We start from the raw sequence: 25,216 nt of genomic DNA, 5'->3' as shown, positions 1-25,216 counted from the left end.
GGGATCTGCAGAAGGCGAGGAACCCATCTGCTAGGACAGAGGACACAAAATGGCTGGTTGGTTCTCGCCTGTCTTCGTAACACCTCAGCACATCTGTACACCACAGCTCAGCCATGGTAGCATCAGTGCATGCTGGGATTCTTGAAACACCTACCCCAGAGGGTCCAGCTCTGTTACTAGGAGAAGGCGCTTCTGGCTAATTTTCAGATGTGAAGCACTGCATTGTGGGAAAGTAGCTGAATCGGGGTAACTGCTGCCAATGCCTGTGGCTTCCTGCCCGTATTGGGAAGTTACAGACTGAACTGGTTCAGAAGGACCCAAGCTAAAGACCTCACTTCGGATCAGGGTGGATAAAATCAATGATTTAAAAAAGAGTTTTTAATTTAAATTGGATACAGAATTATTTTAAAAAATAAACCTATTTAAAAATAAATTTGAAATTATTACAACCTGTATTAAGGCCAAATTTACTATCGTCTATTAAAATCATTTAAATTAAACTTTTAAAAAATGAACAGTATGTTCACTGCTGAAGTTTTAAAGAAAGTCAGATCACTGAACTGGTGGAAGTCAGTGAAGTCTTGAAGCCAGAGTTTATTGACATGCTGAACCAGCTTTGGACAGCAGTAGCTTCTTCTGCACATGCAGAGAGAATTTTTTTTCCCCATTTCAGTTTATTAACTAATTCATCTGAATAACTCATTCATTCATTAAACCAGTTGAGAGCTGAAAAAGTAGAAAAGCTTGTTTTCTTCTTGCAGTCTATGAATAAAAAGTAGCTGTAAGAGAATGAGATCTACTAGCTTTAAAACCTTGCCATGGTGACCAGAAACAATCAGTTCAATTCACTAAACTACAGATAATACTTTCTTTGTTTAATATATCAGTTTTAAATGCTAAACATACTGTCAAACTTTTCTTATTTATCCAGTGCATGGAAGGCAGTTTTATTTAACTGCTTAAAAAAATGTTTAAATGCTGATTTTGTGCCTTTTTATTTGAATTCCAATCTCCATCCGAACAGAGCTTGACACAAATCAATCACAAAAAATGTTAATCAAGTAAATAAGAAATGCATAATTCCCCATTTTCAAACAATAAAAAATGTAAGCTTTAAGAATTTGAAGAACTGTATGTTAAGCTATATAATTGCTTAACTAAATGTGGATCCACCTGCTTAGCAAAGAGCACCAGCAAACTTGGGGTAAAGCTATATTTAGTTGCAAATTAACATATTTTAATGACTACCAATTACTAAAAATCAATGCTTCTTTAGAAAAATAACCATGGGGTGGAGGCAGCCTCCCAATTCAATGGGTGAACTATACTAAGCTACTGAGGGGGCACCAACCACCTGCAGCAGCACCCTTTGCCCCAGCACTGAAACCTTAATCCCGGCCCTGGTGTGGTGGAGTGGGCTGGAGAGTGAGTCTGCCCCACACTCATCCCCACAGCTAGGGTTGTCAACTTTCTAATAGCAGAAAACCGAACACCCCTGCCCCACCCCTTCTCCAAGGCCCTGCCCCTGCCCACTCCATCCCCCCTCTCTCCCTCCCTCACTCTCCCCGACCCTTGCTCATTTTCACCAGGCTGGGGCAGGGGGTTGGAGTGCAGAATGGGGTGCTTGCTCTGGGGTGGGGATGGGGATGAGGGCTTTGGGGCGCTGGAGAGGGCTCTGGGCTGGGGTTGAGGGGTTTGGAGTGTGGGAGGGGGCTCCGGGCTGGGTCATGGGGGTGGGGTGCGGAAAGGGCAGGGGGTGAGGGTTCTGGCTGGGGGTGAAGGCTCTGGGGTGGGGCCGGGGATGAGGGATTTGGGGTGCTGGAGGGAGCTCTGGGCTGGGGCAGGGGATTGGGGCATGGGAGGGGTACGGGCTCCGGGAGGAGGTTCAGGGTGCGGGTTCCGGATGGCGCTTACCTCAGGTGGCTCCCGGGAAGTGGCAGCATGTCCCTCCAGCTTGGGGGTAGCCAGGTGGCTCTGTGTGCTGCCCCCACAGCTCCCATTGGCCGCAGTTCCTGGCCAATGGGAGCTGCGGAACCGGCGCTTGTGGAGAGGACAGTGCGCGGAGTCCCTGTGGCCGTCCCCAAGCTAGAGGGACATGCCAGCCGCTTCCTGGGAGCTGCGCTGTGGAGCCTGCTAGCCCCGCTGCACTGCCAACAGGACTTTTAACGGCCCGATCAGTGGTGCTGACCGGAGCCGCCAGGGTCTCTTTTCGACTGGATGTTCCAGTCGAAAACCGGACACCTGGCAACCCTACCTACAGCGGTGGCTCATGTCTTGCAAGGTTGGGCCCGGCTTCCTACTCCAGGCATTGTGACCTGGTGCATGGGGTTGTAGCATCACTCAGGTTTGGCCCCTTGATTAGACAAGACAAAACCTGAGTAGTGCCCCTACCCCATGCACCAGGTCACAACACCCGGGGCAGGAAGGCAGAAGCTGATGTTGCAGGATGGGTGGAGGGCAGGCTCACTCTGCAACATATTTTCCCCCATTCCCCCTCCCCTTACGCGCCCACTGGGGCCTCCCATTCACATCGGGCTGGGAAACAATGTATTTCTGTATTTGTACCCTTGGTTTCATGCTATCTGTGGGTGCAAGTGAACCCATCAACCCATGCTAAAGCCACCACAAATGCAAAACAAGATAAAAATCAATAATTTAAAGCACTCTGATTTAAAGCAATCCACCCTGCCTCAGATGCTGCAACCAGCTGGTATAACCTGTGCTTATCCAACACCTGGCCCAGAGACCGTAAAGGGGCCCTCAGACATTCCGTACAATGGACTCACGTACCTGTGAATTTCGAATCATAGTAGAATAGCACTATTGAAGAGCCCTTTTCAAACTTCCACTCGACCCTGGGTGTTCCGCTTTGCGATACGTACGCAGTACAGGGTATATCAATTGCTGGAAAGAAACAGCAATAAGACAGCATTTGCACTGCACCCCAAAGGTAATGTCATGTAATAAGATCCTATTTGTAAACACTTGGCAGAGCTAAGCCACGAACATATTTGTTTTAAAATGGACTGGGAGCCAGATTTTCATTTATACCCAGGACCAATTACAACGTAGTGTGAAGGGATCATCCTTCCTGAATCCCAAGGATGCCTAACAGTGAGAGGCTTAGAGAGCTGTTTAGTTCATTGAAAAGAAGATTGCCAGCTAACATGATTATGGCATATAAGTACGTTCTCAGGGGGGAAAAATACACTAAAGGGCTCTTGGGTACAGAAAGGCAGAAGAATCACCAATGGCTGGAAAAAGCCAGACCTGTTCACAATATTGTATTGTTTTTAAAAGAGTGATTAACCATTGGAACCATCCAGGGAAGCGATGGATTCCTCAACTCTTGATGCCTTCAAATCCGGCCTGGCTGCCTTGCTGGAAGAAATGCTTTAGCCAAACAAGTGATTGGGCTCAATATAAGGGTAAGTGGGTGAAATTCTCTGGTCTGTGTGATGCAGGAGGTCAGAATAGATGATCTAATGGTCCCTTCTGGTCTTAAAAGTCTACCATTTCTTGAGGGCCACCATCTTAAAGTCACATGGGTCTGAAAATGCAGCCTACTGCTGACATGCAATACTAAAATCACTGGAACAAAAACATTAATGAGCTTTTTTGTTCACTTTGTGCATTTGGCAGCACTTTGGGTATAGTCCGTTTCAATGCTGCCTTGTCTGGTCAGTTTATGTGGGTCTTTCAATCAGGAAAAGGGCAGAAATTCACTTATGAAAACTTAAAATAGGAAATTGATTGTGAAGCTGCAGAAACTAGCAGGGACAAGAATTGTATCTGAAACTACTGGGAACTCATTGAGATTTACTAGATTACAAATCAGTGTTCCTGTAAGTGTCAATCCAAAATTAACAATAAATTAGAAAACGGACATCATATTGACAGTCTGAAGAAGAGTGGAGCTACATTTCGCTCCTTCTTGAATGCCTGGGAGACTAGAGATGGAGTTATCACTGGCAACTGACATTTTTAAAAAAACAAAATAGGGGTAAACATTTCAAAACATGCCTAAATGACTTAGGAGCTTTTAAATCACTTAGGGCCAGATTTTCAAAGGTATTTAGGTACCTAAAGATGCAGGGAGGCACCTATTTGGATTTGTAAAAGTGAAACCAATGGGAGTTATATTTCTAGCCCACCTAGGTGCTTTTGAACACCCACTAGGCACCAATCTGCATCAATAAGCACCTAAATACATTTGACAATCTGGCCGTTTACGCACTTTTTGAAAGTTTTACCCTAGATTTAGTAGTTCAACTTGCCAGAGGCCATTCCCGATTCTGTACTAATTCAGTCATCTTGTTAGGGCTCAGTCATTATCTCCACCCTGAACCTCATCATTATGCTCCGATACAACAGCTATTAAGCCCCAAACTTTCATCTACAGTTCATCTGAGACATGGACACTGAAATCTCTAGAACAAGAAGTACTTGAATTTCAAAGATTCAATACTCACCAAAACTACTATAGTATTGCTTTGAGTGCAGAAAGACTCCAGAGGCCGTGAGCCAAAGTCAGGCCGTGTATTAAAGCAGATGCTTGTAAGTTCACTATTCAGTACACGAACTTGTCAAAGTTGTTGCTAGTGTACTAGGCACTAGATATTTATGTAAATATATTCCAGCTAGTACAGATACACCCCAATCTAGTACAAGACCATATGGTTTGACAGAAAAATGAATAGGGATGTTTTGTCCAAGATATCAGGAACAAGGGGAGGTAAACAGATGTCATGGAGCACATAAGGTGGTACGTAAGTTATTTATCTCAGCCTACAAATGTCGGGGTACCTCACCTTAACCCTTTGTGTGGCCTCGGGGATAGCAGAGACTCCTGCTGCTGACTGGGCACTCGTGTTAGTGTACCTGTAACCACAGAGCTAGGGCACTAGGACTGTGCCCTGAGGGCAATAAACCTGGCCGAGTGCCCCTTTGTCACCATACCGTGCCGGTGGTCATTCTTTATGAATAACATTGAGGTCCGCTGGATGAGCAGGCTGCATTATCTGCTGTTAGTACTGATAACACTGAAGCTCCAAGGACAGAAGCACTGAGCTGCCTGAACAACGTTACCAAGGCAACGACATTTCAGCCTTCAACATCATTTAACAAGGGCCACACATGTCCTTCAGCTCCCTCACAACCCGCATTAGCTGATGACTCCGAAACTGGTGATGGAAGGTGGCTCATGGGATCTGCCCTGACTGCAACGTCTCGAAGAACCACAGTTACTGCAGGGTAAGGAACCAGTCTGTTTTCTGAAAGTATCTGTCGGTGTCATTTCCACTATAGGTGACTGGCCATCAGTGTCCCCTCTGGATAGTGGGAACGAAGAGAGCCAACTGCATCAGTCGAATAGGGATTGTAATACTACTCTCCCAAACTTTACATCTGCCCTGGCAGCTAAGTCCAATGCGTAATTCTTGACAAAAGCCAGTGTTCTGAATAAGGATCTCCTAGACTTGTCTAAGGCAGTCCATCTGTGTCATTCACCCATCCAACATCTGGGCAGTCAGATGCAGGGACTTCAGATCTGGATAGAGTATCTGGCCAGGATGCTGGGAGATCAGGTCTGGACAGGATTGGTGGTTGAATGGACACTGGCAGAAGGTCTCGACACTGGACATTGGCCAAAACTGCCTGGACCAGTTGGGAGCTACACGAATGATTGTGGCTTTGTCTCTTGATTTTGGAAATCATGCTGGGAACCAGGGGAATCGGAGGAAAGGCAAACAGGATACCTGGACTCCATTGCAGAAGGACAGTGTTGGGCAATAATGCCAGGCTCCTGTCCCCTTTGGAACAGAAATTCTGACATTTGGTGTTGTCCTGGGTGGCAAACAGGTCTACCACTGGAGCTCCCCAATGGTGGAATCTTGGCTCTATCATAGATCTCTGCAGGGACCACTCCAGACTAGCCATGGATTTTCTGCTCAGCAAGTCCACCAGATCGTTGCCGACACCTGGGAGATGGAGAGCCATTGGGGTTATCCTGTGTCAGTGGCACCGTGTCCAGAGCTTCAAGGCATCCCAATAGGGGAGACACGTGTGCATCTCTTTGCTTGTTGATGTAGCGTGTCACAGGTGTTGACAGTCAGGATGTGCACTGTGGAGTTCGGGAGAGCAGGTAGGAAGGTTGTGCAGGGTAGCCTGATGGCCCTGAGCTCCATGGCACTGATGTGGAGCCCCAAGTTTCCTGGGTACCAGGTTTCTTGCATCTGTAGATGGTCTAGGTGGGCTCCCCAACATGTTCCTGATACATCTGTGATTAAAGTCCTTACCAGAGAGGGGGAGGAGAAGAGCACTTGGGTTCCTACCGTCGTCTCAGTTCTGTTATGTCTTGTGGTGGAACCACAACCTTCTTGTTTATCAGGTGTTTTACTGGGGAAAAAGACCAACTTGAGCCTGAGCTCGAGCAGCCGCAGGTGAAACCTGGCAAGCGATGTCATGTATGTGTACGTTAACATATGTCCCCACAGCTCCAGACACCTCCGCATTGTCACAGTCTGGTTTGATTCTATCCCAAGTACTAAAGACTACACCTGTCTCCAGGAAGGCTCACTCTGACCTATCCAGAGTCAGTCAAGGCTCCTGGGAACTCTATTGCCTGTGGTGGGATAAGAGATTTTTTTCCCTAGCTCACCATGGGGCCCAGCTGAGTGAATAGGGATAGTGTGTAGTCCAGGCTTTCCGCCATTTCCTCCTGGGATCTGCCCCCGATCATCCAGGCGTCGAGCTGAGGGTAGAGGTGAATGAGCTGTTGCTACCGCGAGGCACTTTGTGAAGACTCAGTGCCGCGGAGAGTCCAAAGGGCAGAACGTTGCACTGATAATGATGGGGCCCCCACTGTGAGCCCTAGGTGCTTCCTGTGAGCCGGATGGATAGCGACGTGGAAGTACATGTCATGTCAGCAGAGAGCCACCAACCAGCCTTGAGCCTCAAGAGATGGGATGATGGAGGCAAACGTCACCATCCTGAATTGGGCTTATGTATGTGTCCAATCTTCTCAGGTCTAGGATGAAGCTTGAATAGGACGAAAACTCCTTTCTTCTTCAGAATAAGGTATATAACAAGAGTATAATATTCTTCCCCAGTACTCCATAGGTACCTAGATGCCATAGAAGAGATGAAGCAACTAGTACACTTCTGTTTGTAACAGGTTCTCATGACAAGGATCCCTGAAGAAGGATAGGGCAGGGGGTAATGCGTGGAAATGGATAGGGGAGCCATGGGCAATTTCTAATGTCCATTTATTGGCTCGGATGGCTGCCCAGGCCCAGTGGAAAGGCAGTTCCTGAAGGTGGACGCAGGCTCCACACTGACTCCAATGCAACTCCCAATGCTCCTGTCAAATCTGCTGCCTCAGAGGGAGTCTGGTGCACTGAGGTGATGGGTGTCCCCAGGAGTATCTGAGATTCTCTTTGTGGGTAACTCTGGCTGTCGATCCCACTAGTAGGATGGTGTCCTCTGCCTCTGCTTGGGCTGCTACTTGTAAGGGTTCCTTTAGGTGTGTAAATCCCTAAGAATCACAGAGCTTTCCTTGACGGACTGGAATACTTCATTTGTTTTCTCGCTGAAGAGCTCCATCCCATTAAAGGGCAGGCCATCTATCGTGGCCTGTACCCACAAGGCCCGTCTCGTAGTGACGACCGTGGCCATATCAGATGCGTTCTTGGCCGCCTGTAGGGATGCTCTCATGACTATCTGGCCTTCCTTGATTATTTCTTTCAACTCGTCCTTGTTATCTTGAGGGATCTTGGATTGGGAGAGGGTCACTCACTTCCTAATGAGAAAGGTGTATTTGGTGAACAGGGTCTGGTAATTTGCCAGCTGGAGGGAGGCTGATGAGTATGCCTTGTGTCCATGGAGATCCAACTTTTGGGGTCTGTCATTAGGCATGCCTTTCGTGGACTGTGATTTCCCCTGTGCTGCCGCAACAGCCAGGAACTCTGCATTTGGATGGACATAAGTGTGTTCAAAGCCCTTTGGGGGCACTGGTATCTGTTCTCCACCCTTTTCAAAGTGGGAGGAAAAGTGCATTTGCCACAGTCCTTTAGCCGGTTCCAGGAGCCTCTTGTTAATAGGAAGGGTGATTCTGGCCAGCATCATGGTGCTCAAAATAAAGACTTCTCTTGTATAAATGTAGTCTCAGTATCCAAGGTATCTGCAATGCAGGAAAGAAGGTCTTGAAAAGCTTTAAAATCAATCGCTGGGGCCGGGGCTGGTGTCACTGCCTTGTCCTTGAGTGGAGATGGGGATCATTGCAATCCCTCCCTTGCTTCCTGCTCTTGTGGGCCCATGTGTGGTTCTGGTGTGGGTGGCCTGGTTAATGATGCCACCGGGGAACGGGATCGTCTCCTTTCTGGAAACATGGGAGAGGGATCTTGCTCCCAGACACAAGAGCTGATGGTTCCCAGTAAGGATAAGGTGACGTCATATGGGTACTAGGCTCCCCAGCAACCTCCTTGGGGTCTGTGATGTTATCTGATTAAAATCGGACCATGCAAACCATTGTTGCTACCACTCCTTTATAATTGCAGCAAATCTTATACAAAGTATGACACATGGCCCGAAAGGGTTAAGCAGCCTGCAGGCTATATAACCCAAAGCCAACCTTTAGAGAAATGTTAAAAGAGTATGTGAATGGTAATTAGGGCCATTCCATGGCAGATAGGCTAGAACTTTGAAATGCAAACCTATGTTGTTAGAAAGTAAAGGTGATACTAATTTTATGTTTACTTATATCTTGTTTAATGTTAGCCATGTAAACAGTCAGTTCCTGTCTGTCACTATAGCTGTTGATTCAGAGATCAAAAGGGAATATTAACATTTAGATGGGTCTTGGGTGAAATAATGTCACTGTCTATATGTCACTTTAAAGTTTGTGATAGACTGCCTAATGGATAAACTGCCTTATGTAAATCCATGTAGCTAATTAGAATAATAGAATATCAGGGTTGGAAGGGACCTCAGGAGGTCATCAAGTCCAACCCCCTACTCAAAGCAGGACCAACACCAACTAATTCAACATGTTACCGGTAATGCTTAGGAAAAGATGGAGATGGAGATCCTAGTCCTGACTGGACCACCCTGAATATAAACATTGGACTATAACCTATGCACAAATTCTGAAAACTCTTTGCAACTACAAAGCTCACCATCTCTGCTATGAATCTGAATCTCAAGAACTGTACTCATGACTGTATGTATACTGATCTTTTAACCAATACTCTCTCTCTCTTTTTTAATAAATGTTTGTTGGTTAATAAGAATTGGCTGTAAGCATGTATTTGGGTAAGATCTGAAATATTCATTAACCTGGGAGGTAATGTGTCCAATCCTTTGGGATTGGTAGAACTTATTTGTACGACAAATAAGATTTTCAGTAATCCTCATCATATCTGACTTGCGTGTCTGGGGGGAGGCCTAAGGCTGGGTTGATTTAAGGGACCTGTGTTGTTGGCTTCTGGGTGACCAGTGAGGTGTTATAGAAGCTGTTTTGTGCTGGTTTGGTAAATCTAGGTATTGGAATATCCACCAGCTTTGGGGGTTGTCTGCCCCATTCTCTGCAGTTCACAGTGACCTCAGTTGGCTCCCCTGAGACTCTGGTCACAGGGTCTCACTCCAAAGGAAGAAGGGGCTCTCTACTCAATTTGAGCAAGGAGGAGTACATGGGTTAGGTGAGGAGGAGTATCTCTTCGAACAGCAGTGTCATCAGGCGATGTGCCATTGGGGCCACACAGGGAACATGTCTGGAGGTGATCCAGCTTACTCCAGAACAGACACCTGTGCCAAGACTGGTGCTGGGTCCCTCATTCCCTGTGCCATTAACGGCCTATGTCGAGGACTCAGATGCTCGGTACTTTGAACAAATGTTTTGTTTCCTCCTTCTGGAACCTTCCTTCACGTTTGGTGCTACATATGGGCTCTGTCCAGTCCCATGAGTGCATCTCATCTTTATGTACAGGCACGGATGCCAGCTTTACTGCCTGGGGAGCCAGCGCCAGAGTGACCGATGCGGACACCAGGGTCGTCTGTGCCAAGAGCGTCAGTACCGCGGCTTTCGGTACAGAGGCCTTCGCCAATATTGAAGTGGTTGGCATCAAAGTCACTTGTGCCAGCTCTGCCGATATTCTCTTCGCCTTCTGTCCAGCGCTCAATCCTGGAGCATGACCTATGCTCAAGAGAGCGCTGGCCGATACCGGCTTAACTAGCCTGACACTGGTAATGGCCGTCACTTCTGTGTCTGAAGTGACCCATGTGGACTGCTCCAGCATATGCCGCCTGAGCAGAGCGTCCCTGGATTTGCGGGTCCTGGATGAAATGGACTTGCCCACAAAGCACCCCATCCGGGAGGTGGCTCTCCCATAGGCAGAAGCTGCCTTGGCTGTGTCCATCCTTGATAGGCATGAGTCCATCACAGGATAGGCAGATTTTGAAGTCCGCCTTGAGATGTGGCAACTTGCATGAGGTATGAGGGGGAGGGGGTCCTCACTAACTTTTTTTTTTTTTTTTTTTTTTTTTTTTAATGTCCACATGAAAGGAGTGTCAAGATGAAGATTTTTTTCACAAATCTGATTAAAAATAACGTGTTCAGTTAGGGGAACAGTGGGTCAGACATTCGTTCAGTCCCATTTTGCTGCCATGGGCATCAAAGGGAAGTGAGGGAGGATCGCGTCTGCTCTGCCTTTTATGCCCTCAAACAGGAACACGAAGGGGCCGGAAAGGAGGAGGAAGATGATAAGCAGCTCCAACAAGCTCAGCTATTCAAAAGAAACCGAACTCATGCCCACGAGACGCACGTGCAGCTGCAGTGGAATCCACACGGACACCAAGTCGAAGAAGAGCTGACCTTACATCATCTTAGGAACAAGCGGTCATGACTAGATCACATTCAATATGTGCAAAGAGAATCACATCTAAACCAGTAATATATATACACATAGCTGGTGCTGTACAAGGGCCCGTTTCACAAAGCTGAAAACAACTGAACCAACCCAGCTGGCAGGAACCAACCCAGGGATAATCTTTGCAGTTTGTGAGCTCCGAGCCATCAGTGCTCCTAAAGATCACTACACTGACTTCTGCTGGAAGGAAGCAGGGCCACAGTAGCAGTTTGTCAGGGTGAGCGCTTGAGCACAGACACTACAGCGAGGGAGGGATTCTCGTGTCACTGTAGTTAACCCACCTCCCCGAGAGGCAGTCACTAGCTCAACGGAATAATTCTTCATTCACCTAGTGCTCTCTACACCGGGGCTTAGGTTGGCATAGATGTCTCTCAGGGGGGTGGATTTTTCATACCCCTGAGAGCTGTTGCTATGCCAATGTAAGTTTTCAGTGTAGACCAGCCCTCAGCCAGAGATCATTCCCCAGCTGGGAAAGGCCAGTGGGTGGAACTACACCTTGACTGCACAGGCAGCAATCAACAACGTCTCCATCACTGGCAATTTTTAAATCAATCGTTTTTTCAGAAGCTCTGCTCTAGTTCAAACAGGAATGAATTCAAGGAAGACCTATGGCTTGTGTTATCAAGGAGGTCTGACTAGATCACAGTGGCCCTTCCGGCCTTTGAATCTATGAATCTATTAATTTAGCACTCCGCACTTACGCTTGTTCTCAGGCACTTGAATGGTTTGTGTGTTCATCACCTGGGCTGATATCAAGGACCCTATGGGAAGGAGAAAAAATACGATTAGGAGAGATGTTTGTTTACAAACCACAGAACCCAAGTGATCCCAGAGACAGCAGAACAGCTGCCAAGCTCAACCCCACAGAGATTCAGCTCTCCTATGAAGGATCAACACCTTAAGAACATTCTTTTCTACCTCGTTTTCTTGGAAAACTCTTAGCCTTACAGTAGTTGCCAAGGGTCTGCACCCCATTACAGGAAAGGGGTTTTAGTCAGACTGCTTCAAGCTTTGCTTTCTGGTTGGTTTTTGTTAAGACAAAGTTAAATGTTTGTATTCGTTAAGGCCTTACGACACTGAACAAGGATCCCTAGGACCACTAGGCTACACACTGCACGCGTACAGACCAGTCCCTGCCCCAAAGCGCTTACAATCTAAAGACAAGACAGATACAGATTTCTTCCCCGCTTCCTCTTTAAACAATTGCCCCCCAAATCGCCTCCCCAGTCTCAGCAGTACTCCTCCTCCCCACACAAAACCACTCAGCTTATCTCTGATCCACCGAGAAAGAGCCCAAATCGACTGAAGTGTGCACAGGCTGGTTCCTCTTCCCCACGGAGCAGGAGGCAAGTTCCCAAAGGGTTGGGGCAGGCAGACCACACAGCTCACAGCATCTATGACTAATATTTTGGACAAAGGAAGCCTCTGTTAAAGGTTCCACACCCTCACTCCTGCAGGTAACGCAAAACTCACAGCAAAAACACCTGACCTAGAACACAAAAACACCTATAAGTCCGGCACCAAACACAGGGGAGTCCCGACTTGACATCCCTGATATTAAGGTAAAAGCACAAAGCAATTTTTTTTGGAGGGAAAAGGTCTTTCCAGGCCTCCTTCATATGTCATAAAGAAAAGAAAATCACAAGCCCACATTTCTCAAATGCTTTGGAGGCATTTTTAAGCAGCAAGAAGCCTGACACTCATTTTTCCAGAGATCACTCTGAGGTGACACAATGTGTGGTGGGCTGAGAATTCCTGGTCGTGAAGACACGGGCAGGTCTGAGACAGCACTGACCACTCCCAATTATTTTTAGAATAGTTCAACTATGAGACGTCTCATTGAAGAATGAAACACTCAGCGTTTTCCGCTCTTGCTGCAGATAACATCCCCAGCATTCGACCTGGCTTCGGCTAAGTATCAGAGAGCCTGCTGCCATCTAGCTTCCCCCTGCACCCCCCTGCTCACTCCTCTTTGCCTCTGTGGAAGGGAACAGAGTCCTTTTCCGCCTAAACATCATCGCCTGTCAGCTAACAGGAAATCCATCTCTGGAAGTGGCCTATTCTGTAAGCAGGCAGACATAGGAAGCCTAACAGAGAAGGCAGGAGGTGGCCTATTTAAAATATCCTGAGGAACAGAAGGGTAGGACAGAGGTTTGTTCTGTGTCCCTAGCTCCACCCAGACAGCTTTGCACTTTGCCATCGTACCAGTCGTTTTTGCTTATGCAATCACAGTTTCTAGCACTGTTACAGAACTTTTAAAGCACCTATTGTCCTTGACATGAGTGCAATCTTAGATCTATAAATACAGCGTGATTGCCATTGGGGCTGGAAGCCACAATGCCCTAGTCTTGCCAGGAACACCACCAAACGCACAGACACTCTGAGAGTCCTGAAGTTCTGGCTCCGATGAACAGCAAGTTTCAAATCGGATGGGGACCTCCACTGGGAAAACTCCGTGCTGGTTCTAGGCCAGAACACAAAAGCGATCGCACATGGCTATGACGGGCTAGGCCAGGGGAATCTTTCCGGGAGCTGGGGCCCTGACAATTCAGAGGTTTAAAGATTCTCACCAATACCCTGAATTGCACCTGTGCCCCAAAAGGGAGCTGGTGCACTGCTCTGAACGTAGTTCTGGGCAGCAGCATGTTCCCCAGCTGGAGTTTCTGGGTGAAACCCAAGAGCAGTCCTACACTGAGCTCCTTCCAGCCCTCCAGCCTGGAGAGGCCAAGGGCACAGATGGTCACTGGCAGGCGAAGGTGCAATCTCCTCTTCCCTATAGATAGAGGCAGGGCCGGCTCCAGGCACCAGCCCACCAAGCTTGTGCTTGGGGCGGCACCTGGAGGGGGGCGGCGCTCCGGCCGCCGGGGAGAGTGGGGCCACAGCCGGGCTCGCCGCCCTGCCCCCTGCGCTCTGGCCGCCGGGGGGAGAGCCGAGCCCCAGCCGGGGCTCGCCGCCCTCTCGCCGCCCTGCCCCCTGCGCTCTGGCCGCCGGGGGGAGAGCGGAGCCCCGGCCGGGGCTCGCCGCCCTCTCGCCGCCCTGCCCCCTGTGCTCTGGCCGCCGGGGGGAGAGCAGAGCCCCGGCTGGGGCTCGCCGCCCTGCCCCCGGCGCTCTGGCCGCCGGGGGGAGAGCCGAGCCCCCGCCGGGGCTCACTGCCCTCCTCCCAGGGCTCCGGCCGCCCTCCCCCCCGGCGCCCTCCCCCCGCCGGCCCTGGATAGAGGTCGACATGGGCCACTGCCACTCCCTGAGAATCCAGAAAGACCTTGAGATTGCTGATGAGAGTCAGGCACACCTCCGCTATCAGACACCAGACAGTGCCTCAGCAGGTCTCCTTTTGCACACTTCCTTCTGCCAACACCCTCTATCCATTCTCCTACCCAGGCTGATTTGCAGCCACTCCACTTACCACAGACACAGGAGGGGAGTGAGACTGGGTAACCTGGTTTCAGAGTAGCAGCCGTGTTAGTCTGTATCCGCAAAAATAACAGGAGTACTTGTGGCACCTTAGAGACTAACAAATTTATTAGAGCATAAGCTTTCGTGGGCTACAACCCACTTCTTCGGATGCATCCGAAGAAGTGGGTTGTAGCCCACGAAAGCTTATGCTCTAATAAATTTGTTAGTCTCTAAGGTGCCACAAGTACTCCTGTTATTTTTACTGGGTAACCTGGCTCCCTGGGAGGAGCTGCAGAGCTCACACTGCAGCAGAGGACTCCTTTCCCCCAGTGGATTTACTGAACAGGCGGGGGAGCAGTGGCAGATTTGGGGCCCATGGAAAAATCTCCCCCCACTGCTGCTGCGGCCCTGGTAGGGCCACAGAACTTTTCTAGTCTCGGGGCCGCAGGGAAGAGGGAAGGAGCGAGCGGGGGGCAGGGCCTAAGGGAGAACAGGCAGAATGGGGCCGGGCCATGGGGGAAAAGGGTGGAATGGGGTGCAGCCGTGGGTGGAACGGGAGCGGGGGAAGGGGCGGAATGGGGTGGGCCCATGGAAGGGGCGGCACTGGGGAGAGGTTCTGGGTTCGGAGCTCGCAGGTCCCCCCCCCGAGCTCTCAGTCCCCCTCCCCCTACAGTGGCCCCAACCGAGCTCTCAGCCCCCCACTCTCCCTGGGCCACAGGGGGGCTGAGAGCAGCAAGCAGGGGCGTGGCCTCAGCTGGAAGAGGCGGAGCAGAGGGGCTAGCCTCCCGAAGGGGAAACTTCACCTGCTGCCATGGTCCCTACTGTGCAATTTCTAGTGCTTTGTCCGTGTCCCAAATGATGGGGCCTTCTCCAGGCTGCTAGAGCACAGGGCAGACACGGCTTTCCCAAGGCACGGTGGCTTTGTGGCCAAAGCCCAAGACTGGGAGTCAGATCCCCAGGTGAGATTTTCACATGGGATTTAGTCAAACTCCCGTTTGTTCTAATGGGAGTTGCCTCACTTAATCTCCTAGTCAGCCTGGAAATTCCCAAACTGTCCCTGGCTCAATGAGCTTGGTCACATCACTCCCCCTTCAAGTCTCAATAACCCCAGCTGTAAAAGGAGGAGACAGGAGCGATTTACAGTGCTTTACAAAATACAAATGGATTTGGGATCCTCTGATGGAAAGTGGCAGAGAAGGGAATCTACCACTTTTACTCAGCCTCCCCTCCCACAATATTCGACATTCCTGGTTTCATTCCCCCCCCAGGATTCTTCTCCTTCCGTGGTGCTTACACCATGTAAATATTGCCGATTTATTTGCTCCCCACCCTCCCCAGAACACCAGAGTTGCTTTTCGCCAAATGCTACATATTTAGACACCATACATCTATCTCTATGGCAAGGCGTCAACTAATAGCTCTTAATCTTTCCTCCGCTCATCCCTCTGGCTCGCTGATAATTTCTCACTCATCTCCGAGAACTCCAGTTGTTACACCTTCCAGGAAGTGAGATGCCAAAAGTGAAAACAATATTCCAGGTACGGTAGCACCAACTATTTAGATAGAGCAGAAAAGTGAGAGCTTCTAAGGCCTGGTCTATACCTAAAACCTCGGTTCGACCAAGTTATGCTGTGGAAAGACATAGGGCTTGTCTACATCATGCAGCTATTAACGACAAGGCTGTGTCAGCGTGTGTAAACGCTCTTTGTCCGCACTTTTGCCGACAAAATACTTCCAGCCCTTGTTGGCAGGAGAGCGTGCCTACCGACAAAGCTGCATTCACACTGCCACTTGCGTCCGCACAACTTTTGTCTTTTGCGGGACTGGGGGGAGGGGGGGGGAGGGGGCTTTTTAAAGTACCCGTGAAAGACAAAAGATTTGTCCACAACTTCGCAGTGTAGACATACCCATAGTTAAGCCAACCTAAACCCTGGTATAGCCACTGTAGACCCAGCTACTGCCTCATGAGAGCGTGGATTAACTACAGCAACAGAAAAACTTTGTCACTGTTGCAAGTGTCTACGCTACAACAGCATAGCTTCAGCACTGCAACTGTGCCGCTGAAGTGCCTGTAGTGGAGACATAGCCTGAGACTAGATGCTTCCACACATACAGCTTAAAACAACATCGGCCTTTTTAGCTGCATGTCTATTTCACGGTCTGCTAGGAACTTTGGGTCTCTCGGCATTACTGCTCTCTAGGTTTCTAGCTCCTAGTGAATATGTTTAACCCCAGATTAGATTGCAGTTATACAAGATTATTCTCCTTTTGTTTTTAAATCTCTTTAGGTCCCTCTATGCTATTTCTCTGCCCTCGCTGCTGTTTGCTCCTCCTCCTGATTTATCATCATATGAATGTCATTAACATACTTTTCCTCTCATAAAAGGAGACAATTGGAGAGCTTTAGTTTGTACGCTCTACAGCATTTTCTGCTTTACAAACATGAGAGTTTAGACTAACATGCCCAAAGCTGCCTAAGGGACTAATTGTAATGGGCACTGGGCAGCCAAAATCCCCTAGACACAGCTTGGCAAGTCTCTGCCTCCGAGTCTCTCCAAACCCCATGGGATGGGGTAAGCAAGTGGCCCTGTTTTACAAAGCGGCAATGGAAGCACAGAGATACTTCAACTGTCAGGTGTTTGGGGCAGGAATAGTCTTTGTTCCATGTCTGTAAGTGCTTAGCACCTTGGGGCTCCTAGATGCTACTGAAACACAAATCCCCAATTCCCCAGACCAATGCGTGATTTACCTAGGCTTACACAACAAGATTGTGACAAAGCCAGGGACACAACCCAAATCGTAGGCTACAAGTCCTGTGCTGAACTACACAATGCTCTAAAGAGAAGACCCAACCCTGTGGCACCCAACTAGACAGTTATCTAGATATCTATCTGGCCGTGTCACTATTACCCAGGAGTCGGCCCCACCACATTGTCATTTATTACCCTGCTAGTTTTCAATCCATAGCACAAGGAGCATAGACAAGCTAATCTGAATTAATTGCAGTAGAAGACTGAGACAGGCTAATCCAGTTTTAAAATCCAAGCGTGACATCTTCATTCCCCAACGGTTGCTGTCACAAAAAAACAATCAAGCAAAGCTGTTACCAAAATGGAGGAAGGGAGCAGGCCAATAAAGTGACACGAAAGACACTGTGTCCCCAACTAAGGGGCAAGAACGGTGTATCAGAACCAAAACCAGTTATCAGCAAGGAGACAGCTATACATTAAACAGGGAGGGGGTGGAGCGGAACAAGGGAGAGAGAAGCTCTCAGTTAGCTTCTATAGGCTGCCTGGTGGAATTTCCTGTTCCACCTGTTCTGTATCGTCTCCTCCCATGCAGCCCCCACTTTGTTCAGGAGTTTCACAGGAAACCTAGCCCATATTTGTCAAATGAAACTTTGCTTGGCGTTTTTCAAACACCTCCCCTCCCCCCCCCTCCCCCCCCCCCCCAGTCTTTAGTCATCAGGCTCTGCATTTCCTGCTCTGTTTGGAACAGATTACACAAGACAGGACTTTATACAGGGCCCCATATCTGGGAACTCAGTTTCTTTCCCATGCTGCTTTGCCAGGTGTCCTGGCTCCTCAGCAGTGTGGCAGGTTGCTGCCCCATTTGTTTTATATGTCATTGTGGGCAGGGCCGGCTCTAGGTTTTTTGCCGCCCCAAGCAAAAAAAAATGTTGGCTGCCCCCCATCCCAGCCCTGGGCTCCTCGCCGCACCCCCCGCCGCCCCAGCCCTGGGCTCTCCCCATCACCCGCACCCCCCTGCCGCCCCAGCCCTGGGCTCTCCCCCACCACCCGCACCCCCCTGCCGCCCCAGCTCTGGGCTCTCCCCTACCCCCCCACCCCACACACACTTCCTGCCACCCCAGCCCTGGGCTCTCCCCCCCCCCCCCCCCCGCACCCTCCTTCCGCCGCAGCCCTGGGTCACTGGTAACTCGCTCCCAGGGCGGGTCATTCAGCAGGAATTTTGGATGTGCACAGAACACAGACAGGATTGGTTCCCATATGGTTACAGAACTGCAGTAAAGTGGAACAATTTTCAGCTTGTGTGATTGGAGGATATCTGGATGCATATTATAAGACTGTCCTACATAAATGAGGAAAAGTTGAGGTGCCTTTATTATTCTTTTGTTCCACTCTTTCTTTAAATGGGGAATTTGCCAATGCAATATCACTGTCTTCCTTTTAAACAAACAAACAAACAAACAAGGCAAGGGCTGTTGAAAATAGCAATTCCAGTCCTAATAACTACTAGGAAGCATTTCTTGCTCAATTTTATCCTACTTTTTCTACAGCAAATTACAGTGGATCAGTATATTTGATTTGGGAGAAATGAAGTAACAGCCGCCCAAACTGAGCTTGAGCACTCCTGAATTTTGAGGTGTTCAAATCTCGAAGGCAGGTGCTGGGGGGAGGGGGCGGTGTCTCCGCAGGGGAGCACGGCAGCATGTATGCAGCAGCGTGTCTGGCGCTGCGCGGAGCCAGACACGCTGGTCTGAGTGGCACGGTAAGGGGGCTGGGGGGTTGGAGAAGGGGTAGGGAGTTCCGGGGGGACAGTCAAGGGAAAGGGAGCAGGGGGGGTTAGATGGGTCAGGGGTTCGGGGGTGGGGGCAGTCAGGGGACAGGCAGCAGTTGGATAGGCATAGGAGTCCCAGGGGTTTGTCAGGGGACAGGTGGGGGGGGTCCTAGGGGGGAAGTTGGGGGGGGTCTCAGGTGGGGGCAGTTGGGGACAAGGAGAAGGGAGGCTTAGATGGGGGTGGGGTCCCAGGAGGGGGCAATCAGGGGACAAGGACCAGTGGGGCTTAGATAGGGGGTGGGGTTCTGGGGGGCAGTTGGGGCAGGGGTCCCAGGAGGGGGTGATCAGGGGACAGGGCGCAGGGCGGGTTGGATGGGTTGGGGTTTCTGTGGGGGGCAGTCGGAGGGGGTGGATGGTGGCAGGGTGGGACTACCCACCCTCCCCGTGGAGTGTCCTATTTTTTTGAATGTTAAAATATGGTATCCCTGCCCTTCCCAGTGCAGCTCTCCATTCACTGCAGGCTGCAGCATGAGGTCTCAGCTTCCTCACTCCCTCCCCCTCTTTCCTGTTGGTAGTGGCCAAGGGAATGCTGGGAAATGTAGTTCTTTCCCTGCTCCAGGGCTGGCTCTATAGGCAGGGAGCTAACCAAGGAACTACAGCTCCCAGGGCCCCCTGTTGGTTCTCAGCTCCCAGGCTGGATCCCTGCCGCCCCTGCAAATGGGCTGCCCCAAGCACGTGCTTGCTTTGCTGGTGCCTAGAGCCGACCCTGCTTGTGGGGTTGTTTCCTCCTGAGTCCTACGACTGGCAGGCAAGTTACCACCCCCCACCAGCATGAGTATTCGAGACTTGCTAGTGATCTTGTGTGCTTCTGGAGCTTGACACATTTAGCGTATGCTTCAAATGGATGGGTTGCTTCTATAGTGGCAGTCATCTTGGATGCCTGATTGCTAAGAGCTTGTCTTGGCTCTGCCTTGGGCAACTCACACAAGTGCCTCAGTTTCCCCATCTGTAAGTATTCTTATACTTAATCCCTTCTCACAAGGGGAGGCTTTCTACAGTGTCATAAGCGTGGGGGAGGTTTACAAGATATGGTTCCTCCCCAAGAAGTTCACAATCTAGAGCCCCACTGATTCCACAACCACACCGGGGTGACAGCTAAATCATGGCTCCGCTTTGTAGTAGAGACAGGTCTTGGGAGGATTCAGCCCTGTCTGGGAATGCTCTTACACAGCCCATCCGGAACAGCCAAGATCTGGTCTACGCCACCAAATGTAAACCATGCTTTGATTATTCTGAGGGAAAGCTATGTTGTAACTGGGACCAGTGACAGGGCTGTTCTGTAGATGGGGCCTTATAACCAATTTAAATGGTCATAACATCTGGCCATGAGCCACCCATGCTTATGACATTTCCTTCTCTGTCACAGCCAGGCTAAGAAACTGTGACTTAGCCTAGTATCTACCAGGATTAAAACAGTTCCCTAACAGTTGTATCCTGTTATTTTTCCTGACCACAAAGACAAGCTATATATTTCAGAGCTGCCTCTAAATATGGTTCTTGCAGTGTTCAGGCCGGTAACACAATGGCGATTAGGGTAAGCAGAAGACAACGGTTAATACAGTTTAAGGTCCCATGATCAGGTTTCACTACATCTTGGTTCTTTGGTATACCTTAAGTTAAATCAGGGCTTCTCAAACTGGGGATCAGGACCCCTCAGGGGGTCACAAGGTTATTACATGGGGGGGTCGCGAGCTGTCAACCTCCACCCCAAACCCCGCTTTGCCTCCAGCATTTATAATGGTGTTAAATATATTTAAAAGTGTTTTTAATTTATAAGGGGGATCGCACTCAGACTTGCTATGTGAAAGGGGTCACCAGTAAAAAAGTTTGAGAGCCACTGAGTTAAATGATTTTAACTGTATCAGTATTGCAGGTCCACCAGGGACAAAGAGCAGGATGGAGAGAGAGAGAGAGAGAGGGGCTAAGCTAGGCTGGTACTTTGCAAGTCAGGAGAGAAATGACAGAAGTGTAAAATGAAGTGTTAATGGACATTATGGCTGTAAATTGAATCAAGCCGAAAAAGCCTAAGCAGCAGTCTGATAAAAATGGCTGCTAAATGACAGCAACAGGCTGGAAATGGGGCAAATCAATGACTGTAATTTGATTAAAGTCAGTTAAGTAACTAGAGAGTGAAAACCAGTAATATGCAGCACTAAGCACATGGAAAACTAAATCAGCTACATGACAATCAGCAGAATTAACACACAAAGTAGCGGTTCTTTGAGTCAGTGAGTTTCAGCCTGAGCAGTAGTCTGAAGTCTACACAACATCACCATTTCACAATTAAACAAATATAACACGTAAAGATGCGCCACCGTGGCTCGGTATACAGCACACCCTCCAAGGATGCTGTACCCAGTGGCCTTGCCCCACAGTTCCCTGAGAGAAACGTTCGTGGGAGTAAATCCATCGCTGGCTGGTCCTGCACCAATGTTTCAGAGCGTGAACCACAGACGTGGCATTTTTCAGTGTACACAAAAGCTGGTATCTTACTACATTAATAGCAACCCGTCTGGCAAAAGGGACTCTTTATTCTTTGGAAGACAAGACACAGGACCATAGATTTTTAAGTCCTGAAGGACCAGTGTGGCCATCTAGTCTGACCTCCTGCAGAGCAAAGGCCTTAGAATTTCACCCAGCAATTCCTGCCTCAAGTCTAATAACTTGTAACTGAGCTACAGCATATATGTTTTAAGACACCCAATCATGATTTAAAGATTTCAAGTGATGGAGAACCCGACAAACTTCTTGGTTCACTGTCCCAGTGGGCGATATGCCCCCTCACTGTTAAAAATGTGCCCCATGTTTCCGGTTTGAATTTTTCAAGTTTCACTTGCTAGTCCTCAGATCTGGCATTCTGCCTTTGCCTGCTACATAAAAGAGCATCTGCCTGTTACTCCTGAGGGTATTCAGTGCCAAAAAAAATAAAAATTCTGCACCAAAAAGTTAAAAATTCTGCACACGATATTTTTAAATTCTGCAAGCTTTATTGTCAATAAATAAATGCAGAGGCTCCAGCATGGCAGTGGGGAGCACAGAACACTGATTGTACGAAGGTGGGAGATCACCCTGCAGCCTCCCCACCGCCCACCCCCAGGACACGGACTCAGTAGTGAGGCTGCACCCGACCCTGACACAGCACAAGGCCTGGGTCTACCCCAGAAACACCCTGGGGCCCTGCCCCTCTGTGCCAGGTGCACCAGGTATGGGGCAGGCAGGCTCAACTAAGTGTGGAGGGGCTCAATATGGGATGAGAGGATTCTGTGTGGGACAATTTGGGAGCAGGCTGCTTAGTGGGGGGATCTAGGTGTGGGGGTATCTGCAGGAGGGTCTGGGTGCTGGGGGAGTGGGGCTTAGTGGGTGGGGGTCTGGGTGCAGCTAGTTGGGGGTCAGTGGCATGGGGGTCTGGATGTGGGGGCTCAGGGTGGTGCAGAGGGGTGAGGCTTGTCCGGGTGGGGGGTTGAGTGCAGGGAGCCCAATGGGGGGGGGGGGGGGGTCTGGGTACGGGGGGGTGTCCGGAGGCAGGGGGTCTGGGTGCAGGGTGGCTCCAGATGCAGGGGTTGAGGTTCAGTGGGGTGGGGTTCGGGTATGGAGGGCTAGGGGGGTTCTGGGTGAACGGGGTGAGGCTTGGCGGGGGTGTCTGGGTATGGGAGGTCCAGATGCACTGGAGTTGTGCAGCTCCCCGTACAGTGACCCCTCTCCCCACTGCTGAGGAGCGATGGGGGCAGGAAGCAGGGAAGGATGCTGAGCTTCCTGCAGCTGGGGGCAGTTTTGGGGGGTCCTGACACAGCCCCAGCTACTCCTTGCAGGGGAAGAGGAAATCCCTTCCTCCCCTGCTCCAGCCCAGCTAGGACTGGCAGCTGATCCCAGCTCAGGGTAGAAGCCACATTTATAAGAATAAGATGGCTGTACTGGGTCAGACCAAAGGTCCATCCAGCCCAGTATCCTGTCTACCGACAGTGGTCAATGCCAGGTGCCCCAGAGGGAGTGAACCTAACAGGCAATGATCAAGTGATCTCTCTCCTGCCATCCATCTCCACCCTCTGACAAACAGAGGCTAGGGACACCATTCCTTACCCATCCTGGCTAATAGCCATTAATGGACTTAACCTCCATGAATTTATCCAGTTCTCTTTTAAACCCTGTTATAGTCCTAGCCTTCACAACCTCCTCAGGCAAGGAGTTGCACAAGTTGACTGTGCGCTGTGTGAAGAAGAAATTTACCTCTCTGACGGCTGCTCTGGGTGCCTGAAACAATGTATCTGCTCAGCTAGGGAGTGGTGCGTAACTGCTGTTGCAGCTTCCCTTTGCTTCCCTGTCAGAAAGTCATTTTTCTGCAGGGAAGCAAAGAAATCTGCGGGGGACATGAATTCTGCGTACGCACAGTGGCACAGAATTCCCGCAGGAATAACCTGTGTAGTGTTGTGTTAACAGTAGGCACATATACACCATGATCCAACCACCGCTTAACCCTCTCTTTGACAAGCTAAATAGACAACCTATCTTAATTCTATTGCACCTAAGATTACAGGAGCTGCAGAAGCTCAAATCATGTGGAATCAGGAGTACAGGTGACAATGCACAGAGTGGTCACTGAAAGGGCATATAAGAGCATTGCATGAATGCGCTGGGGGGACCAACCGTAAGGACACAGCTGATCTGCCAGCATTTTCCATTTACACTAGCACTGCTGCCAGTGCAGAGTGGCCTAATGCAAAATACATATGGCAGCTACCCTTGCTCTAAGCCAGGGGTCTCAAACACGCAGCCCGTGGGCCGTGGTTATTTTCTGCGGCCGAGCTCCTCGCAGCCCCCAGCATTTACCTAGAGCGGCTCCGGCCCAACGTGCACCAGGGGCAGGGCAGGCTCCCTGCCTGCCTGCCCTGCCCCCACGCCGCTCTGGGAAGCGGCCGGAACGTGAGGAAGGAGGGGCACATGGGTATGTGTGTTGCTCTTGCTTCAGGCAGCGCCCCCAGCAGCTCCCATTGGCAGCGGTTCCCCTCCTCCCCCAGGTTCCGTCCCCTTCCCGGAGTGGCGGGGGGGCTGCCCTGCCCCCGGGGCGCGCCGGGTCAGAGCCCGCCCCCCGAACCCCTCCTGCAGCCGAACCCCCTGCCCTGAACCCCTTGCCGCACCCTGCACCCCTCTTGCACCCCAACCCCCTGCCCTGAGCCCCCTGCTGCACCCCACAACCCTGCCCTGAACCCCTTGCTGCACCCCTCTTGCACCCCAACCCCCTGCCCCTGTCCTGAGCCCCCACCGCACCCTGCACCCCGACCCCCTGCCCTGAGCCCCTGCCACACCCCACATCCCTCCTGTACCCCCTGGGGGCAGGGAGGGGGCAGAGTTGGGGTGGGGATTTTGGGGAAGGGGTTGGAATGGGGGCGGGTCCGAGGACGGCCGGGGGGAGGTGTCAGTAATGCGACAACTCATCTTTAAAGGTCAGCTGTGAAACTGCTTTTGCCCCTTGCCTCTCCTGTGTAAGAAGAGGTAACAGCTTTTCAGAATAGCAGTTTGGAGTTTTTTTATTATTGAAATACCAAAGACCTCAGGTCTTCCAGAGCCTTGATCTGTTAGATGGCTTTGCAAGACCTGAATAGTGATGGCACACCAGACCATAGCCTGGGCAGCATCTGTCCCTCCTCTTGCATTAAGAGGGAAGAAATACCAGGTCCAAGTGAAACTCTTAAGGATCTTGGAAGGACAAGGGGCTGCATTGACCCCCATGAAGATTTGAACCTGGGGTTCCAGGGAGTAGGTATTTTAAACCCCCAAGACTATGCCCACTAAGGCGGCCCCTCAAGCACAAGAGAACTAAGAGGCACCTAAAAAGTCACTCCAGAAAGAAAATGAAAGTCTGTCCCTGTGCTTTATAACCCTTCAGGTATTAAGATCTTGGGGGGCGAACTTTCAAAGGGGCCTCAACCCATCTGCCCTGTAAGAAACAGGATTGAGATGGTTAACGCTCTCAACATACAGGCACACACATTTCCACCCAGGCAGCTGTCATCTCAGCTGTGCCAGGAATCGATTGTGGATGTAAAACAAGAGGCCGTTAATTAAAAGTAAGAGGTTACCATGAACCTACTGTAATCAGTAAAGGGTGGAGGGAGAATCCTGCTGCAAGCTGAAGAGAGGGAGGACAAAGGAGTTGATTTTACTTGGTATTCTTCAGAGTTCCTGCATCCAGATTCCAGCTGAGACAAAGGTGGAGAGCAAAGCCCTGTTTTGCAATTAATCTGTCCCCCCTCAGGCACTTCCCAGGAAGATCCAAACCTCTCCATCACACAAATGATAGACATCTCTCAGCAATCAAGGGCAACCCA

General features: G+C 50.0%; 1 protein-coding gene across 1 annotated transcript in view; it reads right to left on the bottom strand.

Annotated features, from left to right (window-relative positions):
- LOC135892306 (junctional adhesion molecule A-like) overlaps positions 1–25,216 on the bottom strand; it is a 62,808-nt gene that overhangs the window by 11,395 nt on the left and 26,197 nt on the right. Inside the window, exons 2-3 of the mRNA XM_065420023.1 lie at positions 11,624–11,683; positions 2,791–2,904 (exon numbers count right to left, since the gene is read on the bottom strand). Of these exons, the coding sequence (XP_065276095.1) occupies positions 2,791–2,904; positions 11,624–11,683 (174 nt within the window). The remainder of the gene's footprint in view (positions 1–2,790; positions 2,905–11,623; positions 11,684–25,216) is intronic.

This window comes from Emys orbicularis, chromosome 20, assembly GCF_028017835.1.
Source record: "Emys orbicularis isolate rEmyOrb1 chromosome 20, rEmyOrb1.hap1, whole genome shotgun sequence".
In the NCBI taxonomy this organism is placed as follows: domain Eukaryota; kingdom Metazoa; phylum Chordata; order Testudines; family Emydidae; genus Emys; species Emys orbicularis.
The sequence above is the reverse complement of the archived record's forward strand: the minus strand, read 5'-3'. Positions and strand labels throughout refer to the sequence as shown.